Source organism: Heterodontus francisci, chromosome 45 (assembly GCF_036365525.1).
Source record: "Heterodontus francisci isolate sHetFra1 chromosome 45, sHetFra1.hap1, whole genome shotgun sequence".
NCBI lineage: Eukaryota > Metazoa > Chordata > Chondrichthyes > Heterodontiformes > Heterodontidae > Heterodontus > Heterodontus francisci.
In genome coordinates this window covers 18,107,586-18,131,460 of record NC_090415.1, presented here as the reverse complement: position 1 = coordinate 18,131,460, position 23,875 = coordinate 18,107,586, and the positions used below count along the sequence as shown (strand labels likewise).

The 23,875-nt window shown below is 43.7% G+C and overlaps 2 protein-coding genes, 1 long non-coding RNA gene and 1 other non-coding gene across 5 annotated transcripts; 2 read left to right on the top strand and 2 right to left on the bottom strand.

The window, feature by feature from the left end:
* Positions 1-724: 724 nt before the first annotated feature.
* Positions 725-796, bottom strand: trnag-ucc (transfer RNA glycine (anticodon UCC)). Its single transcript has one exon. It is a non-coding gene; the product is annotated as a tRNA-Gly (tRNA).
* An 8,362-nt stretch (positions 797-9,158) lies between these two features.
* LOC137356457 (uncharacterized) lies at positions 9,159-18,242 on the top strand. Of its 2 annotated transcripts, none has more exons than XR_010971064.1 (3): positions 9,159-9,242; positions 13,727-13,806; positions 17,044-18,242. It is a non-coding gene; the product is annotated as an uncharacterized lncRNA (long non-coding RNA). The 2 variants fall into 2 exon arrangements; XR_010971065.1 differs by having other exon boundaries at positions 13,727-13,810.
* A 271-nt stretch (positions 18,243-18,513) lies between these two features.
* Positions 18,514-18,903, top strand: LOC137356474 (histone H2A-like). Its single transcript, XM_068022362.1, has one exon. The coding sequence runs from the start codon at positions 18,514-18,516 to the stop codon at positions 18,901-18,903; it is 390 nt and encodes a 129-aa protein (XP_067878463.1).
* Positions 18,904-21,813: 2,910 nt separating this feature from the next.
* Positions 21,814-22,263, bottom strand: LOC137356430 (histone H1.M6.2-like). Its single transcript, XM_068022322.1, has one exon. It carries the CDS (start codon positions 22,261-22,263, stop codon positions 21,814-21,816), a length of 450 nt encoding a protein of 149 aa, XP_067878423.1.
* Positions 22,264-23,875: the final 1,612 nt, after the last annotated feature.

Below are 23,875 nucleotides of genomic sequence, written 5' to 3'. Positions count from 1 at the left end.
CCACACTGACACATCTCTCAACATGACATTTTAACATAGTTCAGAGAAGATGACCGTCATGCTTTACAATCCAACATTAACATTGCAGTTCTTGCATAAATGTAAGCCATGAAAATACTCTAAACTTTACACAGCTGTGAGCAGTGTTCAGGTGATACAGAAAATCTGGTGCGTTGGGCAGAGACAATCAGTTAATCTGTCAAAGTCTCTTGAAGTTATGCTCCTATCTATACTCCTTACAACACAACTATTCTTATGCTATTGAAAAGCTTGGATAGATGGCTCTGGATTGTGTTATCTAAGTAGGTGGTTGTTCTCCTTCCAGCAATGTGGATTGAGGGGAGATCTGATGCAGGTGTAGGTAAGTTAGACAAGGATAACCCGTTCCCATTAGTTGATGGTACAAGGACTAGGAGACACAGATTGATGGTTTTGGGAAAGAGATGCCGGGAAATGTGAGGAAGCACTTTTTGCTTTACCTGCTACATTGCAACTGCAATGTCTGTCCACAAGTGTGGTGGAAGCAGAGACAATCAATGATTTCAATAGGAAATTGGAGAAACACTTGAAGGAAACAAACTTGCTCCAGGGTGACGCCAATCAAGCGGGAGAATGAATCTGATTGGATGAGAAGAATATTTTATCAATTTCAATTCTGTCAAAGCTTTGACATTTTTTTCGTTTGTAAAATACTGCAACATAAAGTAAACCTGCATTTTAAGGTTGCGATGGCCGGGAATCGAACCCAGGTCAACTGCTTGGAAAGCAGCTATGCTCACCACTATACCACCATCGCTTACTATAAAATATTCATTCAAATATTTGACCTACGATTGGACATTGCAGTGACCAAGCACAACAGCTCCTTGCAGATCTCCACAATGTACAAAAATAAAGCACCAAGCAGATCGGCTCTTTTAAGATCCACTGACAGCCTCTCTGAAAGAGTCGATTTACTGCAGTTATTTGAATACCAACTGCTCACATTTCAGCTGGAGGTAATTTCGAGATCTCCGACAAGAACGTTCATGGATCGGATCGATCATTGCGTCACTTTTTAATTCCCTGCCTTCAAATAAATACCGGCCAACGATCTGTATTGTACCTGTCAGTTCCTGGTATGTGAATGTTGATTTTACTCTGCACCTGTCAGTTCCTGGTATGTGAATTTTGATTTTACTCTGTATCTGTCTGTTCCTGGTATGTGAATGTTGATTTTTCTCTGTACCTGTCAGTTCCTGGTATGTGAATGTTGATTTTACTCTGTACCTGTCAGTTCCTGGTATGTGAATGTTGATTTTTCTCAGTACCTTTCAGTTCCTGGTATGTGAATGTTGATTTTTCTCTGTACCTTTCAGTTCCTGGTATGTGAATGTTGATTTTACTCTGTACCTGTCAGTTCCTGGTATGTGAATGTTGATTTTACTCTGTACCTGTCAGTTCCTGGTATGTGAATGTAGATTTTACTCTGTACCTGTCAGTTCCTGGTATGTGAATGTTGATTTTACTCTGTACCTGTCAGTTCCTGGCATGTGAATGTTGATTTTACTCTGTACCTGTCAGTTCCTGGTATGTGAATGTTGATTTTACTCTGTACCCGTCAGTTACTGGTATGTGAATGTTGATTTTACTCTGTACCTGTCAGTTCCTGGTATGTGAATGTTGATTTTACTCTGTACCTGTCAGTTCCTGGTATGTGAATGTTGATTTTACTCTGTACCTGTCAGTTCCTGGTATGTGAATGTTGATTTTACTCTGTACCTGTCAGTTCCTGGTATGTGAATGTTGATTTTACTCTGTTCCTGTCAGTTCCTGGTCTGTGAATGTTGATTTTACTCTGTACCTGTCAGTTTCTGGTATGTGAATGTTGATTTTACTCTGTACCTTTCAGTTCCTGGTATGTGAATGTTGATTTTACTCTGTATCAGTCAGTTCCTGGTATGTGAAGGTTGATTTTACTCTGTACCTGTCAGTTCCTGGCATGTGAATGTTGATTTTACTCTGTACCTGTCAGTTCCTGGCATGTGAATGTTGATTTTACTCTGTCCCTGTCAGTTCCTGGTATGTGAATGTTAATTTTACTCTGTACCTGTCAGTTCCTGGTATGTGAATGTTGATTTTACTCTGTACCTGTCAGTTCCTGGTATGTGAATGTTGATTTTACTCTGTCCCTGTCAGTTCCTGTTATGTGAATGTTAATTTTACTCTGTACCTGTCAGTTCCTGGTATGTGAATGTTGATTTTACTCTGTATCTGTCAGTTCCTGGGATGTGAATGTTGATTTTACTCTGTACCTGTCAGTTCCTGGTATGTGAATGTTGATTTTACTCTGTACCTGTCAGTTCCTGGTATGTGAATGTTGCTTTTACTCTGTACCTGTCAGTTCCTGGTATGTGAATGTTGATTTTACTCTATACCTTTCAGTTCCTGGTATGTGAATGTTGATTTTACTCTGTCCCTGTCAGTTCCTGGTATGTGAATGTTGATTTTACTCTGTCCCTGTCAGTTCCTGGTATGTGAATGTTGATTTTACTCTGTCCCTGTCAGTTCCTGGTATGTGAATGTTGATTTTACTCTGTACCTGTCAGTTCCTGGTATGTGAATGTTGATTTTATTCTGCACCTGTCAGTTCCTGGTATGTGAATGTTGATTTTACTCTGTACCTGTCAGTTCCTGGTATGTGAATGTTGATTTTACTCTGTACCTGTCAGTTCCTGGTATGTGAATGTTGATTTTACCCTGTATCTGTCAGTTCCTGGTATGTTAATGTTGATTTTACTCTGTACCTGTCAGTTCCTGGTCTGTGAATGTTGATTTTACTCTGTACCTGTCAGTTCCTGGTATGTGAATGTTGATTTTACTCTGTACCTGTCAGTTCCTGGTATGTGAATGTTGATTTTAATCTGTACCTGTCAGTTCCTGGTATGTGAATGTTGATTTTACTCTACACCTGTCAGTTTCTGGTATGTGAATGTTGATTTTACTCTGTCCCTGTCAGTTCCTGGTACGTGAAGGTTGATGTTACTCTGTATCTGTCAGTTTCTGCAATGAGAGGGGTCAACAGAAGATCGTTACCTCTTGGAAGGAGAAGGTAGAACACAGTCAAGAAAACACAGCAAAGGAAGAAGAAGGAGAGAAGTCCGTGCCGCAGCAAGCACAGAAACAAGAACGGGTGTTGGGTGTTACTGAATATCTATTACCATTGTTAAGTATTAACTTTGTGCATCTTAGGTAAGCCTAATAAACTCTCTGACTTGGTCACATAACTTGAGTTTGTACCTTGTTGGTCTATCTTGGTCAGGAATCTAAAGGTGAGACGGGTTGGGTATTCTTTGTCTCACCTCTGTTCAGGTAACATCTACGTGAAACTTACAGCTCTTTACTATTTGCATACATTGCTATTTATTTTGTCCTCCTCAAACTTCGAAATTGTGGGACCGTTAAAAACATTGTTCTTCGTACAGTTTTCTGCGTCACTCCACTGCATAGTTCTGCCCAGTAAGCAAAAAGGATCAGTTCACTACTAAACTCTAAAATAAAAGCAAAATACTGCAGATGCTGGAAATCTGAAATAAAAACAAGAAATGCTGGAAATACTCAGCAGGTCTGGCAGCATCTGTGGAGAGAGAAGCAGAGTTAACGTTTCAGGTGAGTGTTCTTTGATCAGAATATGAGCAGCACTTTCTGTTTTTATTTCAGATTTCCAGCATTCACAGTATTGTGTTTTTATTAACATAAACGTGTTGCTCAGGTGCAAGTTAAAATGATTGTAAAGCGTTCTGTGAATTAAACCAAAGCACACAGTGCAGTAAGCGATGGTGGTATAGTTGTGAGCATCGCTGTTTTCCAAGTTGTTGACCCAGATTTGATTCCCAGCCTTCGCAATCTTAAATTGCTGTTTATTTTTATGTTGCAGTATTTTGCAAAGGAAAAAATCTGTCAAACCCTTGACAGAATTGAAGTTGATAAAATATTCTCATCATCCAATCAGATTCATTCTCCTGCTTGATGGACGTCGCCCTGCAGCAAGTTTGTTTCCTTCAAGTGTTTCTCCAATTTCCTTTTGAAATCATTGATTTTCTCTGCTTCCACCACACTTGTGGGCAGGGAGTTGTCGCAGGTAAAACAAAAAGTGCTTCCTCACATTTCCCTGCATCTCTTTCCCAAAACCATCTATCTGTGTCTCCTTGTCCTTGCACCATCAACTAATGGGAACTGGTTCTCCTTGTCTAACTTACCTACACCTGCATCAAATTTCCCCTCAATCCACATTACTGGAAGGAGAACAACCACTTACTTACCATCCATCAATATTGGCGACCACGCTCTGGAAGTGGTTCAAGAGTTCACCAGCCTAGGCTCAACTATCACCAGTAACCTGTCTCTAGATGCTGAAATCAACAAGCGCATGGGTAAGGCTTCCACAGCTATGTCCAGACTGGCCAAGAGAGTGTGGGAAAATGGCGCACTGACACGGAACACAAAAGTCCGAGTGTATCAGGCCTGTGTCCTCATTACCTTGCTCTACAGCAGCGAGGCCTGGACAACGTATGCCAGCCAAGAGCGACGTCTCAATTCATTCCATCTTCGCTGCCTTTGGAGAATAATTGGCATCAGGTGGCAGGACTATATCTCCAACACAGAAGTCCTTGAAGCGGCCAACACCCCCAGCTTGTACACACTACTGAGTCAGCGGCGCTTGAGATGGCTTGGCCATGTGAGCCGCATGGAAGATGGCAGGAACCCCAAAGACACATTGTACAGCGAGCTCGCCACTGGTATCAGACCCACCGGCCGTCCATGTCTCTGCTATAAAGACGTCTGCAAACGCGACATGAAATCGTTTGACATTGATCACAAGTCATGGGAGTCAGTTGCAAGCATTCGCCAGAGCTGGCGGGCAGCCAGAAAGACAGGGCTAAATTGTGGCGAGTCGAAGAGACTGAGTAGTTGGCAGGAAAAAAGACAGAGGCGCAAGGGGAGAGCCAACTGTGCAACAGCCCCGACAAACAAATTTCTCTGCAGCACCTGTGGAAGAGCCTGTCACTCCAGAATTGGCCTTTATAGCCACTCCAGGCGCTGCTTCACAAACCACTGACCACCTCCAGGCGCGTATAAATTGTCTCTCGAGATAAGGAGGCCCAAAAGAAGAAAAAAAGAAAAAGAAGGAGAACAACCACTTACTTAGATAACATAGTCCAGAGCCATCTATCCAAGCTTTTAGATAACAAAAGAATAGTTGTGTTGTAAGTAGTATAGATAGGAGCATTACATCAAGAGACTTTGATAGATCAACTGATTGTCTCTGCCCAATGCACCAGATTTTCTGTATCACCTGAACACTGCTCACCGCTGTGTAAAGTTTAGAGCATTTTCATAGCTTACATTTATGCAAGAACTGCAATGTTAAGGTTGGATTGTGAAGCATGACGGTCATCTTCACTGAACTATGTTAAAATGTCATGTTGAGAGATGTGTCAGTGTGGAAGATGCACATAGCCATAGGGGAAAAAAAGACAAGTCATGTAGCTGGAGGAGAATCCACAATGTGGGTGCGATGGACTGTGACATATTTTACGTTTGTGACAAATAAGGACAGCTAAAATAATAGGATTAATTTGTACATCAATATATTGAAGTCTGTTTGATCTGTTGCTTGCTTTATTATGAAATGTGTTTTCAAGGCTATACTTTGTTTAAACCTTTTTGTGAGAACAATGGGAGAGTCACCAGCACTCCTTGCATGGAGAGAGATGAGATAAAGGCAGAATTAAAGAAAAAAATGTCTGGGATCAGCAAGAATGTAACCTTTAGGATCCTTGCTAAAATAGAAAGAGTCGGGAAACATCTGTACTGTGTGTAGATTCAACCATTAACTAACAAGTGTCAAACAATGATGTCACCCTGGACCAATTAGGACACTTGGAACAATTCAAAACTAATATGGTAACATCCTTGCACCACAAGAAGGATAAAAGAAAGGGTGTTACAGGACATCGTCAGCACACTTAGAGAGGGGTCAACAGAAGATCGTTGGTACTTAAAAGGAGAAGATAGAATACAGTCAAGAAAACACAGCAAGGGAAGAAGAAGGAGAGAAGTCCGTGCGGCAGCAAGCAGAGAAACAAGAACGGGTGTTGTGTGTTACTGAATATCTATTACCATTGTTAAGTATTAACTTTGTACATCTTAGTTAAGCCTAATAAACTCTCTGACTTGGTCACATAACTTGAGTTTGTACCTTGTAGGTCTATCTTGGTCAGGAATCTAAAGGTGAGACAGGTTGGGTATTCTCTGTCTCACCTCTGTTCAGGTAACATCTACCTGAAACTTACAGCTCTTTAATATTTGCATACATTACTGTGTATTTTGTCCTCCTCAAACTTCAACATTGTGGGCCCTATTGAAGTAATGTTCTTCGTACAGTTTTCTGCGTCACACCACTGCATAGTTCTGCCCAGTCAGCAGAAAGGATCAGTTCACTACTAAACTCTAAAATAAAAGCAAAATACTGCGGATGCTGGAAATCTGAAATAAAAACAAGAAATGCTGGAAATACTCAGCAGATCTGGCAGCATCTGTGGAGAGAGAAGCAGAATTAACGTTTCAGGTCTGTGACCCTACTTCAGAACAAGCAAATATTAGAATAGTCAGAGGTGAAAAGCAAGTAAAGCGGGGGTGGGGCAAGAGATAACAAAGGAGAAGGTGTAAATAATACAAGGTCACAGAATAGGCTCCTATCCTTGAACCAACTACCATCTCAGGATACCAGTGTCAATTTTAACATGCATTCTATTCTCCATGTAAGTCTGTTATTCACTAATTGATCGAATGCCTTTGGAAGAGCATGTATCCAATAATTACTGTACTACCTTCAGTAACTTCAACCACAAGAATTCAATCATGTTAGTAGCACATGATTTGCCCTCAGCAAATCCGTACTGGTTGTCCTTTATTAATTCACCACTGATGTCAAAAATAATGGTCTTTGTTACCAGATTTTTCCTTCCCCTGGTTCTGCCTGCTTGTAATCATGGTGATAGGGTGCATATGGGATGTTTTGTACAAATCACTGTCATCATTATTTCTATGATTGTCGCTGCAAACAACCTTTGAATTATATTGATCAAAAGCAAATTAATGGTAACGTGTGTGACACTGAGACTGGAAGATGGTCGGAATAAAGCGGAGGAAGGGGTGAGGGGGCGGCTCCTAAACTGTCCAAACGGATGTCGTCGAAGTGTAAAAGTGAATCCGAGTGTTTGAGGGATGAAAGTTAAACATCTGATAGTCTCTGCTTAATGTCATCAGAATGAATCTCTTAGTGACTGAAAATATATCTGAATGGCCTTGTCCTGCGAATCTGCAGAGAGTCCAACAGGTAAAAGTGGTTCAGTGAGAAATACAGTATTTGTTTATAATCTGGCCCTGTTTTGAGTTTGGAAATAATAGAGAGCTTGTCTCTGGTACAATATGTCATCGAGAGACTAGTTTACATTTTTCTATCTTGAATAAGTCTTTACCCAAATAGAACAGGATCTCTGTCAATGTGTTACAATATATAAACGTCCCAGGCAACTTCCCCTCCCTATTCTGTCTCCCTGCTCTCGATCTCCTCCCTATCCAGTTCATTATTATTGATGATCATTATATTGGCCTATTTATTCTCTTCCATCTCAGACAGTCCCTCGTGATCAAGGATGACTTTTTTCCACTCCAGTTTGATGGGTTCTGAAATGGCTGATAAGTCCAATGCATGATCTGCAGATTCTGTCATATCAGGGACAGGTGGTGCTGGAAGGGTCAGGTAAATGACTGCATCGGACGTGTGGGTGCTGCCTTCGCTGCGTCGAGTTCGCCTTTGCATGTTCCTGACAAATATCCCTGAAGAGTACAATGTCTTCCCAAATGAGGGATGATTTGAGGACATCCCTGAAGTGTTTCTACTGTCCTCCTGGGGTTCTCCTGCCATGACCAAGTTCTGAGTAGAACAGCTGCTTCGGGATATTGGATTTACAGGTTCTTGGAGAGGCGCCTATTCATGGTAAGTGAAAGACTAACACTGACTGCCTAAACACATGTCAGTTGCTCTCTGAGAGTGAGAGGCACTGGAACACTTTCCCTCACATAATGTCCCAGATACAGTAAGGAAAGATGGAGTGGACAAGCCTCTGTCTTTCTCCAGTACTGAATTATGGTGAGTTGGATGTTTAGTCAGTCCCGAACTGCCCTTGTTGGGTGAGTAGGCAACGGAATCGAGACCATTTCCCGTCCCTGTGTGACTGTCACTCAAACTGTCCTGTGTGTGCAGGATTAAACCCTGAGTCCCTCTATCCAGCTCTGTCTGCTATATCTGGAAAAATGCTGAACCTTTCATTTGTTGATCTAATCAAACCGTGTTCAAGACCCAAGTAGTGAACAGAATGTCTCATTAATTGTTTGAATAATACTATGCTTGATCAGCAGGTTATGATCGACTCAGCCAAAGTTTGGAAAAATTCCTGTCCATAAATCTTTCAAAATGGAGTGTGAGGATCTCCTGGCTCCGAGTGTTTAAGGGATACAGGACGAGACATCGGCAACTGAGCCCTGAAAATTCACAGCAAAGACTGTGTACATGAGGACATTTAACAACCGGGAGCTGAAACTCTGGGACGGGCTCTATTGTCACTGTGTTTGTGTGTCTGGTATAATCGCGGCAGCTCCGTGTCTCTCTTGTTTAGAATGAAACGATGAAGATCACCATTCAGTATTACTCACATTGACCGCGGGTTTCACTCCGGTTAGACAAACCTTTGCTGACTGAAATGAATTCTACAAGGTCCCAGCAAACACACCGACTCCCTCCTTCCTCCCATGTTTCTGTCGGATTGTTTTGAGAGGAGGGTCTCAATAATAACAAACACCCTGCAGGGAGAGACGGCAATTTGAACATCTAAATGGGATCAGCTCCCGGCTTTCTAGGTTATAGATTCCCTCCAGCCCTCCCCACCCTCCCTCCACCCTAACCCCATGTTCAGTTTCATTGTTCACACATTGATGAGGGTGAAATGGGCAAAGTTCCCATTGCTTTTTGTTGCAGAGAGCAGCGCACGCGCGATATAACCCCGCCCACTGTGACGTCATCATGAGGATAAGAGCGCATGAGCTCCCCTTCCCCCAACACTGTCTCTGAGCGTCATTCAGTGAGTGAGCGGAAGATTGTTTAAATCAGCTGCGAATGGAGACATCCGGGTCCCGGGGTAAGTGAACAAACAACATCTGCTTCCAGCAGCAACACCAGGTTTGGGAGCGAGTCTGCAGATGTGTTCAGAGATTAACATTGAATAGCGGGGAAGTTCAGCGGGAGTCGGAGTTTGTGGAGCTGAAACTGGTCCCGGAACATGGAGTGAGCCGGTGGGGGGAAGGGAGAGGTGACGACTCCATCGGGTAGTCCGATTCATGGAGCGGTGCGGGGTGTGGGTTGTTTCTGAGTGTCGCAAAACCGCTGCAAACAGGTGGGAAGCAGAAGCAGAGTGTTGCAGGAGACAGACACTGTTTGTGTTGCTGGTTTTCTTTTTCCGATTGTTCATAATGATTATTATTGAAAAGATTATATTGATTACTTTTGTATCATGTCAGTTAACTTGTCAGGGAGCAAGTAATAGAGAGGGATACCGACATGTACAGAATACTGGGGGAGATTGATAACACAAGAGTAGGGAATAATACGATATTAAGTAGGATCAGAGTAAGGCAGAATGTAATACAGTCTGAATCAGGGTACATGGATGTGAACACACGGAGTGTGGTTAATAAGACTGGTGAGGTACAGGCGGAGATTGTCATGTGGAAATTTGATGTTGTGGCTCGAACAGAGACTGGGAAAGACTGGGTGTTAAACATTCCTGGATACAAGGTGTTCAGGGAAAACATGAAAGGGAATAAAGGGGGAGGGGTGTCAGTATTGATCAAGGAGAGTATTTCAGTGTTGGAGAAAAAGGATGTCCCAGAGTGGTCGAGGACAGAATCAATTTGGCTAGAGCGAAGGAACAAAAAAGCTGCAGTTACATTGCTCGGTGTTGTCTATCGGCCACCAGCTAGTGGGTAGGACATGGAAAAACAAATTTGCAAGGAAATTACAGCAAGGTGCAAACATTATAGGGTAGTTATAATGGAAGAGTTTAATTATTCAAACATAGACTGGGATAATAACAGTGTGAAGGGCAGTGAGGGGCAAGAGTTCCTACAGTATGTTCAGGAAAATTTTCGACAACAGTATGTTGCTAGTCCAACGAGAAAGGAGGCACTGCTAGACCTGGTTCTTGGGAATGAGGTGGGCCAAGTGGATCACGTATCAGTAGGAGAGCATTTAGGGGATAGTGATCATTGTATCATAAGGTTTAGGTTGACTCTGGAAAAGGACAAAGAGAAATCCAAGGTAAGAATAATTAACTGGGGGAAAGTCAACTTCAATGGGGTAAGGATGGAGCTGGGGCGAATAAATTGGAGTCAAAAGCTGGCAGCAAAAAAAAGGTAGATGAACATTGGGTTACCTTCAAAGAACAGATAGTTCGGGCACAGTCGACGTATGTTCCCTTGAAGGGGAAAATTAAAACAAACAAACCCAGAACTCCTTGGATGGCAAAAGAGGTAGAGATTAAGATAAAGAAGAAAAAGTGTGCTTCTGAGAGATGCCAGGTAGAAAATATTACTGTGAACCAGGCTGAATATAGAAGGTCCAGAGGGGAAGTGAAAAAAAAACAAATGGGAGAACCAATGAGAGAAGATGAAAAGAGACGGCCAGCGAGCATTAAAGGAAATCCCAACGTTTTCTATAAGCATATAAATAGTAAAAAGGTGGTAAAAGGAGGAGTGCGGCCGATTAGGGACCAGAAAGGGGATTTACACATGGAGGCAGAGGGCATAGCTGAGGTATTAAAGCAATACTTTGCATCTGTCTTTGACTGGGTTGCATCTTCTTCCTTGGTAATGTTGAAAGAGGAGGTAAGTCAGATATTAAAGGGTTTTAAAATTGATAAAGAAGAAATATTAGATAGTCTGTCTGTACTTAAAGTGGATAAAGCACCAGAGCCAGATGAGATGCATCTAAGGAAACTGAGGGAAGTGAGGGTGGAAATCACAGAAGATCTGGCCATAATTTTTCACTCTTCCTTAGACTCGGTGGTGGTGCTAAAGAACTGCAGAATTTTTCAAAAAAGGGTGTAAATATAAGCCCATCAACTACAGGCCAGTTAGTTTAAATTCAGTGTTGGAAAAACAGAGAGAAAAAATAATTGGGGGCAAAATCAATAGTCACAGGGACTATTAAAGCAAAGATGGATGAGGGGCAACCTGACTTGGCCAGCACAGTGGTGCAGTGGTTAGCACCGCAGCCTCACAGCTCCAGCGACCCGGGTTTAATTCTGGGTACTGCCTGTGTGGAGTTTGCAAGTTCTCCCTGTGTCTGTGTGGGTTTCCTCCGGATGCTCTGGTTTCCTCCCACATGCCAAAGACTTGCAGGTTGAAAGGTAAATTGGCAATTATAAATTTCCCCTAGTATAGGTAGCTGGGAGGGAAATATAGGGACAGGTGCGGATGTGGTAGGAATATGGAATTAGTGTAGGATTAGTATAAATGGGTGGTTGATGGTCGGCACAGACTCGGTGGGCCGAAGGGCCTGTTTCAGTGCTGTATCTCTAAATAAAAAAAATAAACAAAATTATGAGAAGCAGAGATAGGAAGATTTTTTTCCCTGAGCAGAGATGTCAATAACCAGGGGACAGAGATTTAAGGTAAGGAGCAGGAGGTTTAGAGGGGCTTTGAGGAAAAATGCTTTCACCCAGAAGATGGTTGGAATGTGGATCACACTGCCTGAAGAGATGGTAGAGGCAGAAACCCTCACAACATTCAAGCAGTATTTGGATGAACATTTGAACTGCCATAGCGTACAAGGATACTGACCAAGTGCTGGAAAATGGGATTAGAATACTGAGGTACCTGATGTACATGATGGGCTGAAGGGCCTATTTATGTGCTGTCGAACTCGATGACTCTAAATGTGAGTTAATTAAGGAAAAGCAGCATGGATTTCTTCAGGGAAAATCATGTTTAACCAAATTGCTGAAGTCTTTTGTGGAGGTAACAGAGAGGGTTGATGAGGGCAATGCAGTTGATGTGGTGTACATGGACCTTCAAAAGGTGTTTGATACAGTGCCACACAACAGACATGTGAGCAAACTTATAGTTCATGCAGTAAAATGCACAGTCGCAACTAGATACGAAATTGCCTGAGTTAGAGGAAACAAAGAGCAGTGGTTAATGGATGTTTTTTGGCTGGAGGAAGGTTGTGTTGGAGTTTCCCTGGGATCAGTGTTTGGACCCTTGCTTTTGCTGATATAGGTTAATCTCTGAGACCTTGGTGCACAATTTCAAAGTATGCAGATGATAAGAAACATGGAAGCATTGTGAACTGTGAGGTGGATAGTGTAGAACTACAAAAGGACATAGACAAGTTGGTGGAATGGACAGACAGGTGGCAGATGAAGTTCAATGCACAGAAATGTAAGGTGATTCATTTTGGTAGTAAGAACATGGAGAAACAGTATAAAATAAAGGTTATAATTCGAGGAGCAGGAGCAGATGGACTGAGGTGTGTATGTGCATAAGTCATTGACAGTGGCCGGACAGGTTCAGAGTGTGTTTAATAAAACATACAGCATCCTAGACTTCATTCATAGTGGAATAAAGTACAAGAGCAAGGAAGTTATGTTGAACTTCTGTAAGACACTAATTCAGCCTCTGCTGAAGTATGATGTCCAATTCTGGGCACCTCACTTGAGGAAAGACCTGACGGCATGGGAGAGAGTGAAGAGAAGAGTCACGAAAATGGATCCAGGGATGAGGAAATTCAGTTTTAAAGATAGATTGGAGAAGTTAGGACTGTTTTCCCAGGGGAAGAGAAGACTGAGAGGTGATTTGATAGAGGTATTCAAAATCATGAGGTGTCTGGGTAGAGTGGATAGAGAGAAACTCTAGGGGTGGTGCAGTGGTGAGCACCGCAGCCTCACAGCTCCAGCGACCTGGGTTCAATTCTGGGTACTGCCTGTGTGGAGATTGCAAGTTCTCCCTGTGTCTGCGTGGGTTTTCTCCGGGTGCTCCAGTTTCCTCCAACAGCCAAAAGACTTGCAGTTTGGGAGGTAAATTGGCCATTATAAATTGCCCCTAGTATAGGTAGCTGGTAGGGAAATATAGGGACAGGTGGGGATGTGGTAGGAATATGGGATTAGTGTAGGATTAGTATAAATGGGTGGTTGATGGTCGGCACAGTCTCGGTGGGCCGAAGAGCCTGTTTCAGTGCTGTATCTCTAAACTAAACTGTTCCCACTCATGAGAGGATCAAGAATGAGAGGGCACAAATTTAAAGTATTTGGTAAGAGTAGCAAAAGGTACATGAGGGAAATCTTTTTCATGCAGTGAGTGGTTAAGATCTGGAATGCACTGCCTGAGAATTTGATGGAGGCAGGTTTGACTGAAGTATTCAAAAGGGAATTAGAAAGTTTTATGAAAGGGAAGAATTTGGTGGGGTTATGGGGAGAAGGCAGGGGAATGGAACTGAGGGAGTTGCTCTTTCAGAGAACCGGTGCAGACACGATGGGCCAAATGGCCTCCTTCTGCACTGTAATGATTCTGTGATTCTTCTCACTGACCTTTCTTCAAGTATAAGAATTACTTTTTCTTGCTGCAGGCAAACATTTGAAGGAACCAGAATGAAAGTCCTGACTCCTGGACACAAGGAAAAGTGCACCCAGCTTGTTCCAACACACAGTAGGTAGATACAGTATCACTCTCAAAGCACAGTGACACAGCCAGCTCATCATTTCCACTGTAACAAACAAAAGAAGTAGTCAGACCCACACTGATCCCAAGATCAAGAGACACATTTTCAATCCAACAGTCAAGCAGAGCAGGAGAGATAGAAGTTGTATCTATTTTACTCCAGCTGACTGGTAGATACATCAAACCCAGTCTAAAAACACACTCATTATCAGATTTAAATACACTGTCAATTTGACTACATTTCAAATAAGATATCTTAACTAGAACAGGCAAAATTTACCTGATTGAAAGCGACAGAATGAATCCCAATAAAGTCCCCCACAATATCAACTGAGCTACAGATTACAAACCAGTCCAAACATGTCACTAAGGGTCAGACAGAAACATACAGTATTCATTCTTTTTTTTTTTACAAAATGGTGTAATTTGACTGCACATACCAGGTCATGTATCAGATTGAAAGATTAACACTCACAATTAATTTGGCAGAGCAAGGAATTGGATACCAATTCACAACTCATGTCCAAGAATTGAACAAAATAGACAGCTATGAAATAGTTAATTCCTATTTTATATTAAACACAAGGAAAAAAATATTGATACACGAAAAAATTTAACAGCAGCCAACAGAATGCTTGAGGTACATATTAAGTACTGAAGGATCACACAGACATCACAGAGATGCAAATTGAACCTGACACTGAAACAGGGTACCAGAGCCTAATGGATGGAGAATGAATCACATATCATACCCATAATTTACATATACTGAATGGATCCAACATGCATGTACAGTACGCATACTGGCTGCTACAGAATTAATCTCACACTTGCACACTCCCTCAGAGGCAGATACATTTATTTAGAGATACAGCACTGAAACAGACCCTTCGGCCCACCGAGTCTGTGGCGACCAACAACTACCCATTTATACTAACCCCACAGTAATCTCATATTCCCGACCAGCCTATCCCGACTATCTTCTAGCGGCAATTTACCTATCACCTGCAAGTCTTATGGCTGTGGCAGGAAACCGAAGCACTTGGCGAAAACCCACACGGTCACAGGGAGAACTTGCAAACTCCACACAGGCAGTACCCAGAATGGAACCCGGGTCCCTGGAGTTATGTGGCTGTGGCACTAACCACTGCGCCACTGTGCCACCCACTAGACAAGGAATGAATTCCAAACACACATTCTGGTCCAGAGATTTAAAGATACAGAATGTGGCCCACAAATCATGTCAAGTAAGAGAAGATCTTAAGAACATAACAAATATGACCAAGAGTAGGCCATTTGACCTCTCCACCCTACTCTGCCATTTAGTATGATCATGGCTGATCTGATTGTGCTTAACTTCACTTTCCTCGCTGTCCCAATAACCCTTTACTGCCTTGTAGATCAAAAATCTATCTCTCTATCTCTCTATCTCTCTATCTCTCTATCTCTCTATCTCTCTATCTCTCTATCTCTCTATCTCTCTATCTCTCTATCTCTCTATCTCTCTATCTCTCTATCTCTCTATCTCTCTATCTCAGACTGACAGCTATATAATGCATCCCATAATCAATTACATGACGTGAAACAGACAGACACAGTAAAAATCTGATTCACATACAGTAGGAGTGCCTAAAAAACAGAGTCCACAATGCCATTCAATAATATTTCCTAACAGGTACAGAATGAATGCCACACTCACAAACTCTACCAGTCACAGAAAAACACAGAATAAACAACACATTCACATACAATACCAGAGACAGAGAGATACTGATTGAATCACATTCTCACTGTCAGTTGCGGAGACGGATGATAAATGAATTAATCCACACTCACATTCAGTTTGAGAGACTGATGGATACAGAAATATATTCACACTCACAGGCAGTACCAGAAACTGACATACACCACATTAATCCCACCTCATACAGAGTACCAGAGGCTGACATGATGAACTGGAACCAGACATAGTCACATAACAGAAAATAAATGTTACAGAATAATGTACTCATTTACCTACATTAAACTCACATAGTGATGGTGGTATAGTGCTGAGAATATCTGCTTTCCAAGCAGTTGACATGAGTTCTCTACTGCAGGTCAGACCTCAATTCTGGTATCATACAGATTCATTTTATAACATAAAAATTATCAATGTGATTTCCAAATTAAAATTTACAAAAGACTCTCATCATCCATGTGTATCTCCCACAATGCTGAGCTTCAATTTTCTTTTAATGAAATCTATGTTAAACAAGGCATGTCCTTTAAACTAATAAATGAGTTCACAGTCAGAAACAAGAGTGTGCAGATCTTTGTTAAATAATAATAAAAAGGGAGATAGGTAAAGTTCAGTTCACAAACAGCGCTCTGGGTAAAGATTGAACCCACACTCAGATAACAGAATGAAACAAAATGAGGTAAACTCACACTCACAGACCAGGAACTGACGGGGACAGAGTACAAGCTACACACAGACAAAATACAAAAAAATAACAGTTTTAAAACTGAACAAGTCAATGCAATTTATAAAATGATTCTCATCATCCATGTACGTCTCCTGGAAATTTATCATTTTTTGAATAAATACAGATTTAAAATAGCCTTTAAACTGATCAGTTTTCAGTCAGAAACTAATAGTAAACATAGTTATTTACAGCACGGAAGGAGGCTATTTGGCCCATCGAGTCCATGACAGCTCTCCACAGTGCAATCCAGTCACACTCACTCCACCGCTCGATCCCTGTAACTCTGCAAGTTTAATTCCTTCAAATGCTGATTCAATAATCTCTTGAAGTAACTGATTGTCTCTACTTCCAGCTCCCTTGTGGGAAGTGAGTTCCAGATCATCACCACTCACTCCGTGTTCGCCCCAAATCCTCAATTTCTGTCACTATGTCCTTGTACAATGAGCTAATGGGAACTGTTTATCCTTGTCTCACTTGTCATGATGTTTCACACTTGTTGTAAATCTCCCTTCAGTCAGCTCGTCCACTGATCTTGCCTGTCACCTATCCACCAATATCCCTGACTTTCTGACTCCCTCTGTTACTGTCTCTTCAGCTGTTTCAATGTTGTTGATTCAATGGAGAACAAATCCATCTCTACCGACTTCACACATTCTGATAAATCTCCTCTGTACCCTCAAATAACCAGAACTGGATGCAATACTCCACTACAACACCGTCACTGTGTTTATTTTACACATCCGTATTTCTTGTTTAGAAAGAACCAGCGCACTCGAATGGAACACGAAGCCGGTGCTCTTATTTTAAACATTCAGAAACAAGGAGTATGGAATTCAAACCCACGCATACAGAGCACAACAGATTAGCAGTTCATCGTTTTAATCACTCGGTCACCTTGTCTTCTGTGAGTGAGCTGAAGTGCGGAGGAATAATCCGTGCAGAATGAAAAAGGTGACGGGCTGGTGGCAACAAAACCGAACCAGTTGAAGAGACAGTAACAGAGGGAGTGAGAAAGTCAGGGATATCGGTGGATAGGTGACAGGCAAAAGCAACGGACGAGCTGACAGCTGTGAAATGTTGTGGGTTCGCCGAGCACTAAATTTGATTGGTTATCTAGAGTAACCAATCAGATAAATAGAGAATCTCAAGAATTGACATCATTGTAAACCAGCCAATCACGAACATGGTTTTCACCCCATCCTTCATTAACATAGAGCTCTGGGGATGTGTATAAAATGCGAGTTCTGACCTTTAAGAGCCACCCACAACGTCTCTCAAAAAGCTACAACATTATCTCTAAAATATCAATTTGTTTTGATATTTTTACCAAGTATTTTCTAACTGCCTTTGTGATCTCTGTTTTAATCCCACAGATTCTGGTTAATACAGTTTCACTGCCCGTGCGATCTTCCTGTCTCTACTTAATAATGTCCCGATCATTAATTACTGACTATTTGTGAGCTTTGTTCACGGACGCGTTCATATTCGGCCCCTTTGCTGTATTTCGATAATAAAATCTGATTTAACGCACATACATCATTTCTCAGTCACTCATATCCCGAGATCAAGTTTGTTCTCAATAAGTAATCAGTACATTATCTAGAAACCCCGGTGGTGTGGGAACCCTCAGTCTCACTCTTTGACACCTGACACTAAGATTATACACTCCGCTGTTGTCTCTCACCAATAGGGATCAATCTATAATCAGTGATGTGGTATCATTAGGAACATTGAGCTGAAATGGTTACAGAATGCTGTGAAAGAGGCTTTCTGTCCTCTGGTTATAGAATGTTTCAAAAAGGATAGAGAGTAAACCCGAATAGATGGTGGAATGTGAAAGTGAATCTGGAAATTGTTACCACATGTAGAATAATACAATATGAAAAAGATTTTAAAATATTTGCGGTAAAACCAAGTTACCTATAAATGTGATGATCTATATTGAAGCCGCTCTGTGTTTTACAAATATATTGGCGGGATTTTCAAATTTGAAAAATCGTTTGCAGTCTGACAATTTCGCGCCGTTATTTTCCGCCCTCATCTCCTTGGCGTCTCCGGATTGGTGAATTCAGCAGCTCTCTGATTGGTCACATGTAGAGTACAATGACACCCAGTGCAGAGTGACCAATCACCAGTGCCCCCGACACCATTCCTCCCGAAGGTATAAATAGGACTATTGTGGGCGGTTCTCAGCATTCTTCCTGAAAGTGTTTGTCAGATTGTGGTAATGTCTGGAAGAGGGAAGACCGGTGGTAAAGCTCGGTCCAAGGCCAAGTCTCGCTCCTCCCGAGCTGGACTGCAGTTCCCGGTGGGCCGTGTTCACAGGTTCCTTAAAAAGGGGAACTATGCTGAGCGTGTGGGTGCCGGAGCCCCGGTCTATCTGGCTGCTGTGCTCGAGTATCTGACAGCTGAAATCCTCGAGCTGGCCGGCAACGCGGCCCGGGACAACAAGAAGACCCGCATCATCCCCAGACACCTGCAGCTGGCAGTCCGCAACGACGAGGAGCTCAACAGGCTGCTGGGAGGGGTGACTATCGCTCAGGGCGGGGTGCTGCCTAATATCCAGGCCGTGCTGCTGCCCAAGAAAACCAGCGCTCCGAGCAGCAAGAGCAAGTGAAGCTGCCTGACTTAAATCTGCGAACCCAAAGGCTCTTTTCAGAGCCACCCACTTTATCTCTGAAAGGGCTGCTTGCTGTCTGAGAAGGCAATTTTATAATGCTAGCGCTGCTTTGTATTGGCCTACAACGAGGCCACTTGGCCCATCGTGTCGGTGCCGACCGAAAAATGACCTACCTATTCTAATCCCACCTTCCAGCATTCAGTCCGTCGCCCTGCAGATTACAGCATTTAAGATGCATATCCAGATTCCTTTTGAATGAGTTGAGGGTCTCTGCCTCAACTACCCTTTCAGGCAGTGGGTTCCAGACCCCCATCACCCTCTGGGTGAAAATAAAATCCTCGTTTTCCCTCTAATTTTTCCACCAATCACTTTAAACAGATGCCCCATAGTCACTGACCTCTCTGCTATGACTCTTCACCTCCACTCTCTGCAGTCCCGCCAAAATGTTGTACATTTCAATCTGATCTCCCCTCAGCCTTCTCCCTACTGGATTCGGGCATTTAGCTGCTCTCCTCTTGTGACATTTTAACAAATCTACCGCTTATGCACAACAAAAGCTTTTGCAAAATGATCGGCTCGCTAATAAAATGATCTGCTCCAGACCCCATTTCTCTGACAACAGGTGATCGCAGCTCTTTGTTTTGCCGATTTGGTGGCTCTTAAAAGAGCCGTTGTGTTATTTGATGCCAAACTCAGTTCGGGGCAGGGTGAGTTTCGGCGCGCTCCCCGCGGATACGGCGGGCCAGCTGGATGTCTTTGGGCATGATGGTGACTCGCTTGGCGTGGATGGCGCACAGGTTGGTGTCCTCAAAGAGCCCCACCAGGTAAGCCTCGCTGGCCTCCTGCAGGGCCATGATGGCCGAGCTCTGGAAGCGCAGGTCTGTCTTGAAGTCCTGTGCGATCTCCCGCACCAGGCGCTGGAAGGGCAGTTTGCGGATGAGCAGCTCGGTGGATTTCTGCTAGCGGCGGATCTCCCGCAGAGCCACAGTGCCGGGTCTGTAACGGTGAGGCTTCTTCACTCCGCCCGTGGCTGGAGCGCTCTTGCGGGCCGCTTTGGTAGCAGCTGCTTGCGGGGAGCTTTCCCTCCGGTCGATTTGCGCGCTGTCTGCTTGGTTCTGGCCATTCTGGTAGAAGATCAGGAACAAAGACACTGTAAATGTTGAGACTGCTCAGGGACTGTCTATTTAAGACAGTGGAGGGACCGCCCTAGTGTTGTGATTGGATGCAGCCCCGTCCATCAGTCAAGTTTGAAACCAGCTCTGGGAAGTAAAAGGCCGGCGGGAAATGCTGCGCTCTCATTGGATGAACTGTAACTGAAATTTTATCAATTTCAAAAAGCCCGCCAATTTCCGATGAGCAAACAAGGCAAAGATTAAAAAACACCTAATTTGGCGGGAACAATTGTAAAATCTCACTCCTTGTAGCTTTATTTTTTTCTTCCTGGATCCCTCTCTGTGTCTTGCAACACAGTTTGAACAGTGTTCTCTGGCGGGAATAAAGCGCCAGTCATTACTTACTATAACGGCAGTAAATCCCGCTTCGTGCCGGCAGTTCAGACCCTCACGTATAAATTATCAAATGTAACTGTTTAATTCATGACTCGTTTCAATAAATAATGAAGAGAAAAAGACAGTGAAATTTCTGTGATATGTAAATTTACTGAGAGAATTAAATGATGTATAAAAGCCGTTGTTGATAAAGATAAACAATATAGTGATAACTAGATCTTATTAATTCAAGTTGCAAGGTCACTGCTCTCTATGTGAGTCTTTGGGTGGCTCTTATAAGAGCCTTTGTGTTTGGTAGAAAGGGTGGATTTGTTTAGCCGCCGAATCCATAGAGAGTGCGGCCCTGGCGTTTCAGAGCGTACACCACATCCATGGCGGTGACCGTCTTGCGCTTGGCGTGCTCAGTGTAGGTGACCGCATCTCTGATCACATTCTCCAGGAAAACCTTCAGCACCCCGCGGGTCTCCTCATAGATCAAACCCGAGATGCGCTTCACTCCACCACGGCGAGCCAGGCGGCGGATTGCTGGCTTGGTGATACCCTGGATGTTATCACGAAGCACTTTGCGGTGTCGCTTTGCTCCGCCTTTGCCCAGTCCTTTGCCTCCTTTACCTCTTCCTGTCATGACGCTTCTTCAGACAAACCGATTCTGAATGTGAAACGAGCTGTTTCTGCTGCCTTTTTTATACAGCCCGCCCGGACCTGACTGAGAAAGTGACAGAGAGTGAGAGGCGGGGCGGAGAGGAAACTGAGTGACAGACAGAGCAGAGAAATGTCTTTCATCCTCCAGCTCCGCCTCCCACTTGCTCGAACCGCCAATTCAAAAAAAGAACTCTCAACAACAGAGCTCAGCACAAAACTTCCAGACTCAACCTTTATAGTCAAAGATAACAGAAACCCAGAGCTGTTAAATAAGGATCTATAACAATTAAAAGTTGATCATCTACCCGCCTAAGTACAGTGCTTCCGATCACAAGTCAACCCGTTTCCACACACCTCCCCTCCCAGACGGATTGAGTATTTTACTAACACCTTACCCCAGCTGAATTAGAGAATTGAGTTGTGACGCGGAGTTTTCTCGCCAGTATTCCTGTGTTAGACCCTCTCACTCCGAATTAGTGAAATGAGCATGAACTGAGACTGTACCGAACAGATCCCCAGTTAGTGAGGCCGGGACATCCCTCTGTTTTGTTACAGAGAGTGGGGGAAGGGCTGAGTGTAGTGTGTGTCAGCGAGTCACCAGGGATCCTGCATTTACTTCCCATCATTTCTATGTGAAATGTGCACACGGCAGCGGGACAGGGATCATTTGATCGGGGGAACAGCTCTTTCCTGAGAGATGTGGGTGGCTCTGAAAAGAGCCTTTGGGTTCAGATGTCTACAAGTTTCCCGTGCAGTTTCACTTCTTTCCAGGGGCTGCTTTCTGAGCCTTTGCTGCTTTCGGCTTGGTCTTGCCCCTTGATGATTGAACTTTCTTGAGCACCTTTCCGCCCGTGGCACTCTTGGGTTTTTTGGCCTTCTTCACAGGAGACTTTTTCGGAAGCGCTGCTTTCTTCGCTGGAGATTTCTTTGGCGTAGCCGCCTTCTTACTGGTCACTTTCTTGCCTGCTGCTTTCTTCGCTGCCGATTTCTTGACTGGTAAATTCTTGGCTGCTGATTTCTTGGCTGCACCAGGGAGCCTTTGTTCACATTCCTCCTGATACTTTGCTTGATTTGGGTCCTGAGCTTCCCCACATCCACACCGCTCCGACCCAGAGCCTTCTTTATGGCGGGCAGTGAGGTCCCCTTGCGATCGGAGCAATCCGCCACAATCTTGAGGATTTGCTCGCTCAACGTGGGACCGGCTCATTTCCCGGCGGAGCAGCAGGAGAAGGTAGCGACTCTTCGGTGGGTGAGTGAAGGCATCAGGAGCTGTGTTTTAAAAGTAAGTACTTACTGTTTTACTTACTGTTTTCCTTGTCTTTGAGTTTCTTTTGGCGCCGGAGGAACCGGAAGCTGGTCGGCAGCGAGGACTCCTGGGTAGGTATTTTCCTTAAAGGTGCGGAGCAGAGTATATCCAAGGATGTTATGGGAAGCAAGGGATGAAATTGCAGAGCCGCTGGCAATGATCTTTTCATCTTCTCTGCTGACGGGGGTGGTACCAGGTGATTGGAGGGTGGCAAATGTTGTGCCCCTGTTCAAGAAAGGGAATAGGAACAACCCTGGGAATTACAGGCCAGTTAGTCTTACTTCGGTGGTAGGCAAGTTGATGGAAAAGGTGCTGAGGGATAGGATTTCTGAGCATCTGGAAAGACACTGCTTGATTCGGGACAGTCAGCACGGTTTTGTGAGGGGTAGGTCTTGCCTCACAAGCCTGATTGAATTCTTTGAGCAGGTGACCAAGCAAGTGGATGAGGGTAAACCAGTGGATGTGGTGTACATGGATTTTAGTAAGGCATTTGATAAGGTCCCCCATGGTAGACTTATGGAGAAAGTCAGGAGGCATGGGATAGTGGGGAATGTGGCCAGTTGGATTAAGAATTGGCTAACTGATAGAAGGCAGAGAGTGGTCTTAGATGGTAAATACTCAGCCTGGAGCCCAGTTACCAGTGGCGTGCCGCAGGGATCAGTTCTGGGTCCTCTCCTGTTTGTGATTTTTATTAACGACTTGGATGAGGAAGTCGAAGGGTGGGTCAGTAAATTTGCAGATGATAAAGGTTGGTGGAGTTGTGGATACCGAGGAGGGCTATTGTCGTCTGCAAAGGGACTTGGATAGGTTGCAGTGCTGGGCTGAAAAGTGGCAGATGGAGTTTAACCCTGAAAAGTGTGAGGTCGTCCATTTTGGAAGGACAAACATGAATGCAAAATACTGGGTTAACGGTAGGGTTCTTGGGCATGTGGAGGAGCAGAGAGACCTTGGGGTCTATGTGCATAGATCATTGAAAGTTGCAACTCAAGTGGATAGGGCTGTGAAGAAGGCATATGGGGTGTTAGCGTTCATTAGCAGAGGGATTGAATTTAAGAGCCGTGAGGTGATGATGCAGCTGTACAGGACCTTGGTAAGGCCTCATTTGGAGTACTGTGTGCAGTTCTGGTCGCCTCATTTTAGGAAGGATGTGGAAGCCTTGGAGAGGGTGCAGAGGAGATTTACCAGGATGTTGCCTGGAATGGAGAATAAGTCTTACGAGGAAAGGCTGAACATTCTAGGCCTCTTCTCATTAGAACGGAGAAGGATGAGGGGTGACATGATAGAGGTTTATAAGATGATCAGGGGAATAGATAGGGTAGACAGTCAGAAACTTTTTCCCCGGGTGGAGCAAAGCGTTACAAGGGGTCATAAATTTAAGGTGAAGGGTGGGAGATATAAGGGGGATGTCAGGGGAAGGTTCTTTACCCAGAGAGTGGTCGAGGCATGGAATGCCTTGCCCGGGGAAGTTGTTGAGTCAGAAACTTTAGGGACTTTCAAAAGGCTTTTGGATAGG

What these genes read in the sequence shown, in the direction of transcription:
- LOC137356430 (XM_068022322.1), bottom strand. Translation starts at nt 22,263, where the DNA reads ATGAGCCGGTCCCACGTTGAGCGAGCAAATCCTCAAGATTGTGGCGGA.
- LOC137356474 (XM_068022362.1), top strand. Translation starts at nt 18,514, where the DNA reads ATGTCTGGAAGAGGGAAGACCGGTGGTAAAGCTCGGTCCAAGGCCAAG.